The 15,847-nt window shown below is 41.6% G+C and overlaps 1 protein-coding gene across 1 annotated transcript in view; it reads right to left on the reverse strand.

Moving 5' to 3' along the window:
- Window positions 1-486: 486 nt before the first annotated feature.
- The window catches only part of LOC120937731 (bifunctional protein GlmU-like), a 78,692-nt gene continuing 63,331 nt past the window's right edge, over window positions 487-15,847 (reverse strand). Inside the window, exons 3-4 of the mRNA XM_040351177.1 lie at window positions 8,954-9,136; window positions 487-1,356 (exon numbers count right to left, since the gene is read on the reverse strand). Of these exons, the coding sequence (XP_040207111.1) occupies window positions 1,096-1,356; window positions 8,954-9,136 (444 nt within the window). The 3' untranslated portion in view covers window positions 487-1,095. The remainder of the gene's footprint in view (window positions 1,357-8,953; window positions 9,137-15,847) is intronic.

Below are 15,847 nucleotides of genomic sequence, written 5' to 3' on the forward strand. Positions count from 1 at the left end.
AACCGATGGATTCCTAACCGATAGGTAAAAAACGATCGTTTTTAGGCACAACCATCAGTTAAAAATCCACGCATGCTCAGAATCAAGTCGACGCATGCTTGGAAGCATTGAACTTCGTTTTTTTCAGCACGTCGTCGTGTTTTACGTCACAGCGTTCTGACACGATCGTTTTTTTTAACTGATGGTGTGTAGGCGCGACAGACCATCAGTCAGCTTCATCGGTTAACCGATGAAAACGGTCCATCAGACCGTTCTCATCGGATGGACTAATAGTGTGTACGTGACTTAATGCAAAATTAATGAGTGCAGCACACCTTTACACAAGGTAACATGTTGCATTACTTCAACACATAGAATAAGGGCTTTAATAATATCTGCCCAAATTCCAGCTTTTATAATAATAGTAATTATTTCAATTTTTATGATTACATGTATAATTGTTATTAATACCAAATATATTAAACATGCATGTTCTTTAAAATCATATCACAACTAAAATCATTTTATTTCTACATTGTAACATATTATGAAGAACAGGTAGAAATTCTCTTCCAGGATCTATTAGGTTACAGCAGCTGTTAACCTTTAATAAGAGCACAGTTTGTACTCGTAAACAGTAAACTGCAGGACTAGGAAGTACATTGTTACAGCTTTTGCTTTAAATCCAAGTCACGCATATCAGATAACTGCTCCTCTGCATTTGTTCACCCTGTCCCTCCCAATTAGTGTTCTAGTAACCGTATAAAGATGAGCAAACGGTACATTCATTAGCCTTCTGAGCAATTGTCACTGTCCTATACCCTCTCTGGGGCAATCAGTCTCATAAAATCCCAGCAGAACGGCTGGCATGAGAAGAAAAATCCCCAAACATTAAAGGCAGCCCATGTTGTTAAACAGCGGAAATTAATGACAAGACATTTAAAGAATTTATTGAGATGATTTTGCCGTGTGTATTTCATACATGACTGATTTTGTTGTGAGTGATCAGATGGTTGAAATCAATACAATAATGCAAAGAGCAGTCTAAGGACATGCTCTGAAGCAAATTTATCTCATTCAGTGGCTGGCAAGGAAAAATGGTAAATAATTTAGAAGCTAGGCAGAGGTAGTGTTTTCCGTTCGCGGACTAATGACGAGTTCTGGGAAGCCCGTGCGTTCATCCATCTCCCGAGTGAATTGAAGGTCACTGAGTTCCCCAATCACTATCTCAGCAGTGGTGAAGACCTCCAAATCTCCTATTGCATGGCCACCGATGGTACTTCCATCTTTATCAGACAGGGAGATGTGCAGGTGAGCATGCTCATTTAGTGTTCCAACCAAAGAAACAATTTCAAATTTTTGATCTAGATATATTATCTGAAAAACAAAACAGGGAAAAACATTTATAAATAAGCAATACATGCATCCCCAGCATAGTTTCAGAATAAAAAATACAGACAATAGGATAAATTCACCTCAAATTGACTCCAGTTCATTTAGATAAAACTGTGAGCAAAATGTCTCATCTTAGAAGGATAAGTGAAATTGAATTTGAAAATGAATGCCCCTGATGACACACGTTGGTGGAGAAACGTCGGGCCAGTGGAGGAAAACTAACGCTATTTTGCTATTGGAGGGCTGAACGGAAGAGCGCCATCTTACTGGTAGGAAGCGCAGGTCGGTTTCATAACTACATGCCTGCTTTTTAGATTTTACATGTGAGTGCATCCTTACACCATTTAACCACTAGGCATCCTGCCTATTAACAAAAGACCGCCACAAGGTGGCTCTCAATTGCCGGGAGGACGTCTTTAGATGTCCTTGGCTCCTCCGGCCACTGGGGGGCGCGCACGCTCCCGCCGCATCACTGAGATGCCGCTGCGCATGCCTGGCGGCCGCGATGTCTGCCAGGCACCCGCGATCTGCGGTTACAGAGACAAGGACGTGGATCTGTGTGTGTGTAAACACACAGATCCACGTCCTGTCAGGGAGAGAGGAGACTGATGCTGTGTCCCTTGTACATAGGGACACAGATCGGTCACCTCCCCCAGTCAGTCCCCTCCCCCCACAGTTAGAAACACTATGCAGGGTACACATTTAACCCCTTTCTCACCCCCTAGTGTTAACCCCTTCCCTGCCAGTCACATTTATACAGTAATTAGTGCATACTTATAGCACTGATCGATGTAAAAATGCGAATGGTCCCAAAAATGTGTCAAAAGTGTCCGATGTGTCCGCTATTATGTCACAGTCCCAATAAAAATCGCAGATCGCCGCCATTACTAGTAAAAAAAATTATAATAAAAAAAATAATAATTCTGTCCCCTATTTTGTAGGCGCTATAACTTTTGCGCAAACCAGTCGCTTATTGCGATTTTTTTTTTTTACCAAAAATATGTAGAAGAATATGTATCGGCCTAAACTGAGAAAATTTAATTTTTTAAAAAAAAAATTGGGATATTTATTATAGCAAAAAGTAAAAAATATTGTGTTTTTTTTCAAAATTGTCGCTTTTTTTGTTTATAGCGCAAAAAATAAAAACCGCAGAGATGATCAAATACCACCAAAGGAAAGCTCTATTTGTGGGAAAAAAGGACGCCAATTTTGTTTGGGAGCCACGTCGCAATTGTCAGTTAAAGCGACGCAGTGCCGGAAGCTGAAATTTCACTGGGCAGGAGGGGGGTATATGTGCCCAGTAAGCAAGTGGTTAAAATAAACCTTTGTTTAATGGGATGTCTGCGCAATGAGCTGTGTTTTTGTTTTCATTTCCTACACATGTGTTCATGCTATTGGAGCCTATTGGGTTATATGCCTTGCTGATCCCCAAGCTCACTTTGAAATTACAAGTCCATAGAAGGAGAAGTGGTGGATGTTTTTTCTTTGAATGGTCTATTATCCTGTGAATCAAGAGTTCCATCTGTTCCTTGGGTTGGAATATCCTACATGTGCATTTTATGTACTGACGGTGAGGGTCAGTGTGTTTGGGTGTTGGTGGAGGCTGGGCTATTATCCTTGCACTTGATTCCTCCTGTCTTCTGGATTTCTTTTGGCTTAGATCCATATTTCAGATTGTCATCTATTGGAGTGATACATATGAACTTTGGATTGGATCCACATTTCAATTGTCATTTATTGGAATGTTACATATGAACTTTTTATTATTATTTTAGCGCTACACCACAACTTTCACCAGTTCTCTATGCCCAAGAGGTAGACAAGGCACAAGTTGAATGCGCATTCACAAATGGTGGAGACGTCTGCATGATCCAATATGCTTCGCATATGGCCTGTCTGATCCATCTGGCCATAGAGAATTGGAAGCCTGGGCACCTTTATGTGCACCAGAAAGGAGGACAAAAAGGGTTTCTGACTCTCTGAAATGCCCAATAACTTCCAGGTAAGCCAAAAGACATCACAGGACATCAAGTAATTTGAAACTCATTCATGGATGTGGTTGTTGACCACAAACAACCATGCAAATTGAGAAAGTCAAAGCTTCCAATCTGCCAGCAACATAAAAATGTATTGTATCATCATGACAATCTGAAACTAGCATGAATGGTCACCAAAAGCATTCTCAGTATTTCCTTGCACAAAATTAATTTAAGGTTAGATGTAAGGTTTATGGTTGTGTTTTTCATTTAGACAGGAGGGTAACAGTTAGGGACTTGTACTGTAGGTAATGTTAAGCATTGGGGATAGGCTGAAGGTTGAAGCCTAATTGAACCCTCAATTTAAATCAGCTAAATAAATTCCAGGTTACAACAAAACAAAATGTGTTCAATGAGTAGAAAAGCCTGTTCCCTGCTAGGAGTTTACTTGCTTTCTGTGTAGAAGCAGTGGTCTATCTGCAGAGGTCTGATACACCCTATACTGAGTCAGAGCTATAGCGGTCACATACCTTTATGAGGAGCCTGAGATGAGTGTGGCTTCTTGCACAATTCCTGTCTGAGCACTTGTCAGGAACCATAAATCAGACTGAGACAGAAGTGCAGTAAAAATCACACTATTTAATAAAATGGTAAAATGGTATAAACAGAACAAACGTAGTTCAAACATAGTGTGGAGACGCAACCCCATGTCACAGGTCCATATGAGCGATGTATGCCTGAGTTTGGTATGCTTGCTAAATGCACACCTGTGTGCTGGCTTCATAATCCTCCCAGGAATAGAGGTCAGTGCTCATCCTTAGAGATAGTGCCGCCCAGCAGACGGGAGTTCTGGCCTAGGAGTCAGGAGGGAGCCAGTGCAGCATGAAGCTGCAAGCACAGAGGTGCTGAAAGTCGGGTCTGGGGGAGACAGACCAAGGCCTAAGGTGTAAGGCCTGAGCAGGAGTGCTGCGTTTTTTAGCCAGGAAGGCTGAATGCTGGTTGTTCTGAAGCAGGACTGTAATGCTGAATACCCCTGAGGGAATCTGCTGTTTATTTCTGAACTTTCTGTTTCTTTTTGATAAAAATAGGCTGCCATGTCCTTGAAAATGCAGTCGGGACTGGCACAACTTCTTCAACTCACATGCACCATTAGAGCTTAATCACCCCTCATCGTTACAATAGCCAGAGTTCGGTAACCAGCACGGGTAATCAGAACAAGCCAGAGGAACAAGTCCAGAGATCAGCGAAGTCAGGTGCAGCAACCAGGATCAGGAACCAGAAGGGAAGTCAGCAAAGCAAAAGTCTTTCGCAGGAAAACACAGCAAAGAGAGCCTGGATATGTTGACCAAGGCGAAGGCACAGAAGATCTGATCCATGCAGTTTAAATAGCTAGCAGAGCTAGCTGATGAGCGGGAAATCAAGACCAGGTGAGTCACTGTGGAATGAAGAGGGCTGGCAATCAACCGACAGCTGATCACAGAGCTCTGAGAAGGAAGGGCTGAGCCCAGCCCTAACATCACTACTGGAAGTTGAGAGAAGATCTGCATGGGCAATGGAAGGACACATATGCCAGTGTGCAGACAATAAAAACAGGATATTGTGAGTGCTGTAATCGAATAAGTAGGGGTACAGCTAGTGGTATACTAAGTTAAGTTATGAGTGGAGTGGAGTAGACTGTGATATTAAACTTATACTCGCCACGTCCAGGAGACTTAATGTTGAATGTGAAAAAACAAAATTAGTGAATCCCACAACAGCAAAGCCCCCCAAGGCAAATAAGATTATTTGACTGGTAAACTGTCTATCCAAAACAAAGAGCTTAGCTCATTGGAGTCCAGTAAAAGCTGAGCAAGAAAGCACTGAATTGTATGCAGGATCAGAGTCAAGAATAAGCAGAGGTTAGCAGCGTGCAGGCAGCGGGGTACTTAGGCCCAGATTCACAAAGCACTTACGTCGACGTATAACATGTTACGCCGACGTAAGTGCCAATGTGCGTCGGCGTATGTGTGCGGCAGACCCACGAACCAACATGCGCCTAAAAACAGGCTACACCCCGCCGACGTAGCTTGCACACACCGGCGTAGGGTGGGTGCACATATGGGCTGGGCGCATGGTGCTACTTCCATTGATTAGCCATTCAAACATGCAAATGAGGGAAATACGCCGATTCACGAACGTGCACATGCCCGGCGCATGCTACGCGAGATGCGAGTAAGTTGTACGTCTGGCGTAAAGTTATTCCCCATAAATGAGGTGCAACCTGGCAACAGACATGCACAGGTCTGCACCAGGGAACACAAGCCGGCGTATTGTGCGTTGGACGTGTGTCTGGCTGGGCGTACGTTATGTTCACAGCGTGATCCGGCGTAGCTTAGGCAGTTGTGCCGGCGTGGTTTTGAGCAGGGGGGTGCTGTGCCTGCGTCCATGTCACAGCGCATTCGCAGTTTGTGATACGTACCTGTCTGGCTCTCGGCCCATTATTTGCATGGGGTCACACCCACTTCCACCTACAATGGCGTGCCGTACAATGTGTGCTCTACGGCGGCGTAATGTGAGCCTTGCTCTCTGTGAATCTGGGCCTAAGTCGAAGGCAGAATCTTGGTCAGAAGTTCAGCACTAAGTCAGTAACAGAGATGAGCAAAAATCACAGACAGACAAGGATAATCTCAAAAGTAGGTCAGGTGAAAGCTGGGTCAATAACAAGGTCAGCATAAGTTTCAAGATCAAAAGTCACAGCGCGTATGTGTGTGCAAAGTCACACATCCAGTTAGGGTTCTATATGAGTAAACATGTGCATGTTTATGCCCATGCACAAAAGCCCAATGGCTTGCGCAATGTTCCTTACAATAGCTCTGCAATCAGCAAAGTACTTGCTCCATGCTGGATGTAAAGCTCTGCAGAGCGACCACTCCTTCCACACAGACATCAATGGCCCCTTTTCTGCAGCATGCTAGCAGGAGATCAGCTTTTCTATTTAGGCTGTGGCTTTCTAAAGAAAATATACTATAAGACACCTTTTCTATAGAAGCATGTCAGAATGTATTTAAAGTGGTTGTAAACCTCATGGAGCTTGAGCAAAGCACAGTATATATGTAGTGTTTACTTATCTCTCTCCAAAGCTCTAAGTTTTGTTTCTCTTTGACGCTTTGTTCCTCTTTTATCAGCATGAGTCATTTCTGAGAAGATTTCCCAACAGACAAGATAAATTTGTGTCGGGGGGAGCTCAAAACAGAGCTAGTCTATTCACGACACAGTTTTTCTGCTATGTGAAGGGGGTCTTAGTCATCTCTCACACACTGTAACTGCATCCTCTCCGCCTCCTCATCTGTGCTGCTGACAGATGAAGAGAGATTTTTAACACGATCTGCACATTTGAAAGGGTGCAGATAGGAGAAGACTGCAGATAAACAAGTAAAACCTACGCAGGAGGTTTTGTTTTATCTCTGTGTATCACCTGAGGCTGTTCACTGGGTATATGTGAGGACTTACATCAACTTTAACTAATTTAAACTGAAAGTGCAATTGGGTATTAACTGTTAAGACACACATTAGATTAAATGTTGAGAGTGGTTAAGAGCTAACACATTTTTTACGATTTAGAATTGAGTGCAGAGTGTTCAGGTGGGGGGAGAGTTAAGTGTTAGGAGATTCGCTGGTGTTAGGGGCTGTTTAGAATAGATGGTCAGTTAGGGGAAAGGCACGCATTTATACATGTTATCAGGACAGAAAAACACCAGCACCAATAAGTCAGTACTGTAAACTAACATACCAATGTTTCCTAAAGCTCTACTTGGTTAATTTTGATGCCTTGTAGCTTATTTTCACTTTCATACTACCAGTATAGTACTGACTGGCAGAATGACATCAGGCTGCATTTGGCATGCTGAGGCAAGGTGAAAATGCCAGAAATTACAGTTTATCAGCTTTGTCACCGTATATCTGCAACTGTTGTAATGCTGTGCTAGTGGTTTGCTTATAGGCATATGTGACAGACCCAGCCAGGACAGGGGCTTTTGGAGGGGACTGCATGGTAACTTCCTGCATACTGACTATAGCCCCGACATTTGAGGGAGCTACAAGCATTCAGGAAGATGTCATGTTATATAATGCAATATGACATTACCACATTTAACAGTCAAGGAAGCCATGATGATCTCTGCCAACTTGAAACTCAGTGAGAATATGTATGTGAAAAGAAAACTGGTTAATAAGATTTGGACAGCCCCGAGTCTTCTTAAATACTGGTGCCGAACTGTCTGGGTGGCCAGTGACCTAAGTTACCTAGGCTTGTCTAGGTGACTAGTTGTTAATTATCTTACTGTTTAATTAGATTACTGGTTATGTTTATGTTGGCTGTTCCTTAGATGTTTCTAATGATATTACTGTTTACAGTTTGCTTTGTTTAGGATAATGTGATCAGGCTCTTATCTGATTTTGTGTGGTATATATATATATCCTGGGTGCAATATATTTAGTTATAATACCTGGTTCCATGTTCCAGATTGGAGGAAGCTGTATCTTGGCAGAAGCACCCAGACAGAGTGCTTGGCCGGTCGCAGCATATAAAACCAATATAATAACATTCTGTTTGTGCCAAGTGGCAGCAGAAAGGACCCAGGTTTTATATTGGAACCTGCTTAGATGACAGTCACACACCTCATGACATATTGCTAGCCACCACTGATCTGACTATGCAGTCCTAGCCTATATGTGACCTAAGATCGCATGCAGCCCTGGTTATTTATGCAACTTTTATATAGCCATAGCTGGTCATTAAGATGTAATTTTCTAGGACAGTATAGTAAATTAAATCTATCATCTACTTGGCTTCTACAGACTGCAGCAATTTCTCATTCACCATTAACCTTCAAAACAATGCCATTAGTGCCTTCACTGGTATCCCTGCTTAAATGTGAATTTAGTAGTCCACACCAACTCTAATTATAATCTGCCCTGTGTACCTGCCTATCCTATATAACAGTGATGGCGAACCTTGGCACCCCAGATGTTTTAGCACTACATTTCCCATGATGCTTAACTACACTGCAGTGTGCATGAGCTTCATGGGAAATGTAGTTCCAAAACATCTGGGGTGCCAAGGTTCGCCACACTGCTATATAATATTCAGCACATTACCAAAACAGCCATTCTTCTGGAGAATTATAAAAAAATAATGTGAAAGACATAAATGTAGCCCTTGTGTCTACCAGAACCATTATACAGTAATTCTATTCAACAGCCGGAGCTTGGAAAGAATATGCATGCCAAGTAATTGAGATGAGGAGTGCGAAGAGAGGTATTTCCTTTGTGACATAAGAAATATTCTACATATTTTATCATTTCAGCACTGCCAATGTCTTTAATTAAAGATTATATCAAATTAAAGATGACAGGACACCTTCAGGGGAAATGCATTTCATTCTCTGCATTTCTGGAGCAAGACACAAAGAACAGATTTTAGGAACAGCTTGTAGTGTGGCACCAAAATCTTATAATTACATAATTAGGAACAGTACACTTCTCTTGAAACACTCCACGGCCATCTTGCTGTATCTATGCATGACTTAAAGTGATCCAGTATATCAAGCAGACCTGTCAGGTACCTCATTCCTATTCACCGCATCTGCATTAGCCAGTCTAAGTGTTGCTTTGGTGACACTGCCCACACATGTAATAACAAACGGCGCTCTCAGTTCCTTCTCTTGAACAAATTTAAACAGTGATGTGACTATTTCTTCTCCCGGTCCCAATCGCAGGGCGTAGACTGACAGAGAGCTCGGTCCCCCCTGAGTGAGAGAAGAGAAAAAGAGATAATTGTTTATGTATTTGTCAGAAAAGTATAACCCGTGCATATCAAGACAGACAGTTAGATATGAATGAAAAATGCAATCTAAGTTTGGTTCAAATGTGCAAGATTGCATTACATATTTTTTTGATTTTGCTATGCTACTCTCCCTTGTATAAAAACTAAATAAATAAATAAAAAGCTAGAGCCCTAAAAGAAAAATACTTTTTTTTTGCTGGAGTGGAATTTCTTTGAATCTAGCCAGCCACAGCTGATCTGCCATTTCTGGTTCTGTCCCATGGCTTTGTAGCCAATCAGTGCTTCTGCTGCACACAGAATGCATCCTTGGCTGCGGATGAGAACCAGAAGTGTCCGGTCACTCAGATCCAGAGGTAGCCCACACCAGCAAATATATAAGTATTTCAGAGTTCTCATTTTTATTTCCTAAGGTGAGAAGTAGACCTAAAGCCAAAATCTTCTTTAATGCGTTATTAAAATCTTTTTTATTAAAATAACATGTTATACTCACCTGCCCTGTGTAATAGTATTGCACAAAGGGGCCCCGAACCTCCTTTTCTGGCAGCCTCCGCTGGTGATGTTTACTCCTCTTCAGTGTTTGGCCCCCATTGAAAACAACTTGCTACTGGGGCAGGTATGCAGGCTCACTCCCGAGTCAAGCTCTGTGTGCCCATAGACACACACAGCACATCTCAGCCCTGCCCCCTCTACCCTCCCTCCTCACAGGATTTGATAGACAGCAGCAAGAGTCATTGTCTCCTGCTGTTGCCTCTGTGCATGCGAGGAGAGAGAGAGTAGCAATGTTACTCATGAGCACAGCACTGGATGGATACAGGACTCCTGTTACACCACTTTTATCTACAGGTAAGCCTACAATAAGGCTTACCTGTAGGTACCATGAATATCTTCTAAACTTGCACCGTTTAGGAGATATTCACTGTATCCGCATGTGCCAACGTCATCGGCACATGCGCACTGAAGAAATGGCTCACTCGTGCCATTTCCTAAGGAGCTGTGATGTCATCGCTGCTCCGGTAAATCCGCGAACCCGGAAATACCGTGCAAAAAGTATGGCAGCCATTAATTCTACCATACCCTTTGGTGGCATGCAGTTTGTTAGATGCATTTGGGGTGCTGTTAACAAATAATGCATGTTTCCTGCACCACAAGTGGTGTGAACAGGCCCTTAAGCAAGACCCCATGTACCTTTGTAATTTATCATTAAGAACCATTATCACGAAAAATTATTGTATTCTGATAAACTGCATTGTCAATATATGTAATGATTATAGTGATTTTATTCATTCCTTTATATTCCCTTATTTATAGTTTTTATTCAAATTTTCACACAGACACAAAAGTGACAGGGGATATGACAAACTAAGACACAGCCTAGGATGCCTGGCCTGTTGCAACAGCAGTAATACAATAGATAATATAAACCATGTAAACCAAGAATCAGAGCTCCGTGTATCCATTCAGACACAGAGCCCTGACATGGCCCCGCCCCCTCTCTTCCCTGATTGGCTGACTGACTTTAATTGACAGCCACGGCTTAGACACTCGTGGACATCGCTGGAGAGAGATGGGGCTCAGGTAGGTAATTGGGGGGTGCTGGGGAGGTTTCTACACACAGAAGGTTTTTTATCCTAATGCATAGAATGCATTAAGATAAAAAAACTTCTGCCTTTACAACTCCTTTTTACATATTTCTTGAAGTGTTGTTTGTAAATTTTTTATATCTTTACTATATATTTTTTTATTTTACAATTGAACATTTAATAGAGAGTTCCATCATGGCAATTATTTTTACAGGGTAAATTTTTCCATGTAGACTGTCTCCAAAACTGTATACAAATTGAGCTTAAGCTATCTAGTTCTGTAAGCAACAAGCTTTTTCTCAGAAAAACCATAAAGATTAGCCTAGTAACAAATGAAATAAAAACTGGAGCTCCACCTGCTGTCTCCAAACAGTAAATATTAAAGCCCAACTCTGGGGAAAAAAATGATTGTAAATCCTCCACCAGCTATGCAGGAAAGAGGCAATAATAGGTGTGCTGTGTGTGCAGTGCTGCTGTGTAGTAGTAAAATAATAACATGTTAAAAGCCAGCTCTGGTGGATTTCCATGTGTTGCAGGCGTGAGAGCTGCGGCAAACAACAGTGAAGGGCACAGGTCGTACCAAGCCCCCTCCTTATTCCATGCCAATGCACAAAAAGTCTTGTTTTTTTTCACAGGATACAAGGTGTTCTGTGATTGGAGGATTACATTCATGTGCATCCACACCCCTCTTTTTGTTTTTTCATGAATGGACATGAAGTGCGTAGGAGACCCTAGAAATTCACTACCATTAGGCACTGCTCTCGTGTCTGCAGCACTGAGAAATCCAGTGGAACAGGCCTGTACTACTACGTATATATCAGCACCGTACAGTGATGGTGGCACCTTCTGCTATTCCGTTTGTTGTTGTGCTGCACATGCAGCATACCTATTATTACCTCTTTCCTACATACGTAGCTGGTGCAGAATTAACACTAAAAAAAGTTCGCCAGAGTTTGGCTCTAAATATTTATATGCAAGATGTCATATTAAGCTAAATTAAATCTATTAGCCTTATTTTATTTTATTTTATCTTTTCAGTCCTGTAAAGACATTTTTATCAAATATATACAAAATACAATAAGTACTTATAGAGAACTATTCTATAAAAAAAATATGACCCATGTGTTAAAATTAGATTACCCTAGTATTATATCCCGTATAGCCTATCCGATCCAAACTTGCCAACAGAGCTTCAGATTTTTATGCTATTTAAGAAATGCCCATTATTTTTATTCTAAACTTCTTACATTTAATACTTTCAATAGACTGTAGTAGATACAGCAGGTGTATGATTATTACTTTTTTATTTTTATATGTAATAAACATTCATGATGAGTATGCACGTTAACAGTTGGAGAAGGGGGGGGGGGGGCTGCTCAGTCAGAGATAAACCTAATTTCATGGTACAAAGGTTGGTAGTTTTGGGGAAAAAGAGAGCAATGCCCTACACCACGACCCTCTCACATTAACAATCCCTGTGTGTCTAACACAAACCCCTAGTTTGTTCCCCATAACTGCAATATGACCTCTGTATAATATTAAACTAACCCACTTTGTTACTTCAACACTAACCCTTCCTGTAGTTCAAACCCCAACCTTCCTTGCAATCCCTAACACTAACCCACCTAGGAACCTCAACACTAATCCTTACTAAACCCTAACATTAAAAGCTAAGTTCACCTTTGTTCACTTTTTTATTTTTTTATTCCAGCTCCCTTATGTACCAATATAGCATTAATATACTTATTTTGCTAAAATAAAACAGCTTTCTATGTATTATACCCATGCTTACCTCACTGTGTTAATGGATGTTTAAAACCCTGCTCCATTACTTCTGCCTTACTTCCTGAACAGACTTTAAGTCATAACACAGAAAGGAGTTGACCAGCTGAGGGTAGATGATGCAGGGTGTGAAATAATGAGATCAGCTGGTCAAGTCCTTCCTGTGTCATGACCTAAAGTCTGCCCATGAAGTAAGGCAGAAGTAATGGAGCAGGGTTTTTAAACATCCATGAAGAGAGTGAGGTAAGCCTGTGTAAAATAAATGGAAAGCTGTTTATTTTTTGTAAAAGAGGTACATTAATGCTATATTGGTACATAGGAGAGCTTGGTGCACAACAATGAACTTAGCCTTTAATTTCTTCCCTAACCCCAACACTAACCTCCCTGTAAATCCCAACCCTAACCTTCCCTGTAATTGCAACACCCAACCTGCCCTGTAAACCCAACCCTAACACTAAGGCCGCATACACACGGTCGTTCCAAACCGATGAGAATGGTCCGACGGGCCATTTCCATCGGTTCACCGCTGAAGTGGCCTGATGGTCTGATGTGCGTACACACCATCGTTCCAAAAACCGATCAGGTCAGAACGCGGTGACGTCAAACACACGACGTGCTGAATAAAACAAAGTTCAATGCTTCCAAGCATGCGTCGACTTGATTCTGAGCATGCGCGGGTTTTGAACCAATGCTTTCTGTACTAACCATCGGTTTGGACCGATCGGGCAGCGGGCCATCGGTTCGATTTTAAAGCACGTTTTAAAATTTTGGACCGAAGGACAACAGACCGATGGGCTATACACACGGTCAGTTTGGACCGATGAAACTGAACCTCGGTCCATTCTCATCGGTTTTGTCCGACCGTGTGTACGCGGCCTTACCTTCCCTGTAACCTTCAGGCTCTGTTTATTTCTACATTCAGATCATTAAGGTTTAAGTCCAAAGCCCTGACAGTACACACGATCGGTCCATCCAATGAAAACGGTCTGATGGACCGTTTTCATCGGTTAACCGATGAAGCTGACTGATGGTCAGTCGTGCCTACACACCATCGGTTAAAAAACCGATCGTGTCAGAACGCGGTGACGTAAAACACAACGACGTGGTGAAAAAAATGAAGTTCAATGCTTCCAAGCATGTGTCGACTTGATTCTGAGCATGCGTGGATTTTTACGATGGACGTGCCTACAAACGATCGTATTTTTTCTATCGGTTAGGTATCCATCGGTTAAATTTAAAACAAGAATGCTATTTTTTAACCTATGGATAAATAACCGATGGGGCCCACACACGTTCGGTTTGGTCCGATGAAAACGGTCTATCCGACCGTTCTAATCGGTTTGACCGATCGTGTGTACGCGGCATTATATGTCAGCTACAACGGCAGATATTTGTATAGTGTCTGGGCATATATCAAAGGTTGGGCAGTGAACACACAAAATCATCATCATCAACACACTAAAATTAAACAGCCTTATAGAATAAGAGATATTGTATGAACCTTAGAGTGTTTGAAAATAAAGTAATAGATTTAAAATATCCATTCTTTGTCACTAACATTCTAAGACACTATTAATATCCAAGTTGTACATCTAGAAAAGCACTGACCTTAGAAACAGCAGTATATTAATCCAACTGTAGAACACTAAAATCCATTCCACCAGATAAAAAAAAAAAATAAGAAAATTTATTTTCTAAAAAAATTACATTCAGCCTGAACAGGCTGCCTCTGGCAGATAACTCTAATATCTTATAAGAAATGGCAACCAGGAGCTGGTTGCTGTTTAGTATGTAATTAGATATGCGATAAGAATCAAAATAAATCTATATGAACAGTTTGAAAAATGCTATGCAGATAAGATAAGCTTTTTTAGCATTAAGTTTTCTAGCTGCCCTGAGCTCCAAGCGCTGCCTGTGAGTTACCCTGCTGGGAGACAGGAAGAAGTGTTGACGCATCTTTGCCCTACTGAGATTTTATATTCTGCCAACTTAATTTCTCTAGATGTCGCTACTTTTGTTGGCTGAAGAATCTGACGTTGTATTTTTGCTCTTTAGTTGCTAACTTTGGTGCTGAAAATTAAATCTTCACACAAGTAGCAGACTGCTTAGTGAAATGGTAATAGTTATTATTAACACTTTCAGAAATACAGTATAGTCTTATCACTCTAAATCAAGGGTCTCAAACTGGTGGCCCTCCAGCTGTTGCGGAACTACAAGTCACATCATGCCTCTACTTGAGGGAGTCATGCTTGTAACTGTCAGCCTTGCAATGCCTCATGGGACTTGTAGTTTTGCAACAGCTGGAGGGCCGCCAGTTTGAGACCCCTGCTCTAAATATACTAAAAAACAGAAATGTTTGCCCCCTAAATGGTATATAGACTATGAAACTTTCTGTATGAGAAAGTCATGTGGGTTATGCACTCACGATATACACAAGCTAATCCTATTCTCCTCAGTCTAAATAAACCAACCCTAACTTCATGTTACTGTACATCATCCTTCCTCCTAGAGAAACACCCATCCTGGAGAAAATGTGGAGTTTCGCCACTTCCTATTTGCAAAACCACTCAATATATTGCAGCTTACCAATCATTAGATACGGTGGCTGCATTAGTTTTCTTTATTTTAGGCTTTTTTTCCCTCTGTTTTCACCTGGTTATCTGGCCAGTAATACAACACCTGTATTAGTAAGACACAACTCTGGATGAATGAGCACAGGCGGCTCGGCAAACAGCAGCATTGTCAGTCTGGGGGAGGGTAGTGTTAAATGTATTATCAGTGTAACTAGGAATAGCGCTGGGCTAATGAAATGGACTTTAGACGGTACAAGTAGTTATAGTAAAAATACTATGGGTATATTTATTCATAAAAGTAGAAAATGTACATGTTTCGTGTTGAAAAAACGCTTCATCAGGAGCATAATGGTAAGTACGATAAATCTCCGCAGGAATGTGTGGAACAAACCATCGAGAATAGTCATATGGCATCTACAGTGATGTTGCCTGACCTACCTGGTAGGCTAGTGACAGGTTGTTTAAAACATCAGGGTATATGCGTGTAAAGAATTTTGGGCTAATGCACATGTCTAGTGCGACACTGACACCATATACTCCTCTTGGCTCCCGCTCGTACCGGTCTTTCATGCCTCGCTGGATATTTAGCCTACAAGCTATTCTACAAGCCTACAAGCTATCCAGATTTGCTGGCTACCAATCCCGGACTCGCTATTGGGACCTCTTTTGGAGTACTTTTGGTCGCCTGACATAAACTTTTTTTCTACCCTTACATTTTTAAACGTCTTCAGGGGGGCG

The sequence above is a fragment of the Rana temporaria genome, chromosome 4 (assembly GCF_905171775.1).
Source record: "Rana temporaria chromosome 4, aRanTem1.1, whole genome shotgun sequence".
NCBI classification, from domain to species: domain Eukaryota; kingdom Metazoa; phylum Chordata; class Amphibia; order Anura; family Ranidae; genus Rana; species Rana temporaria.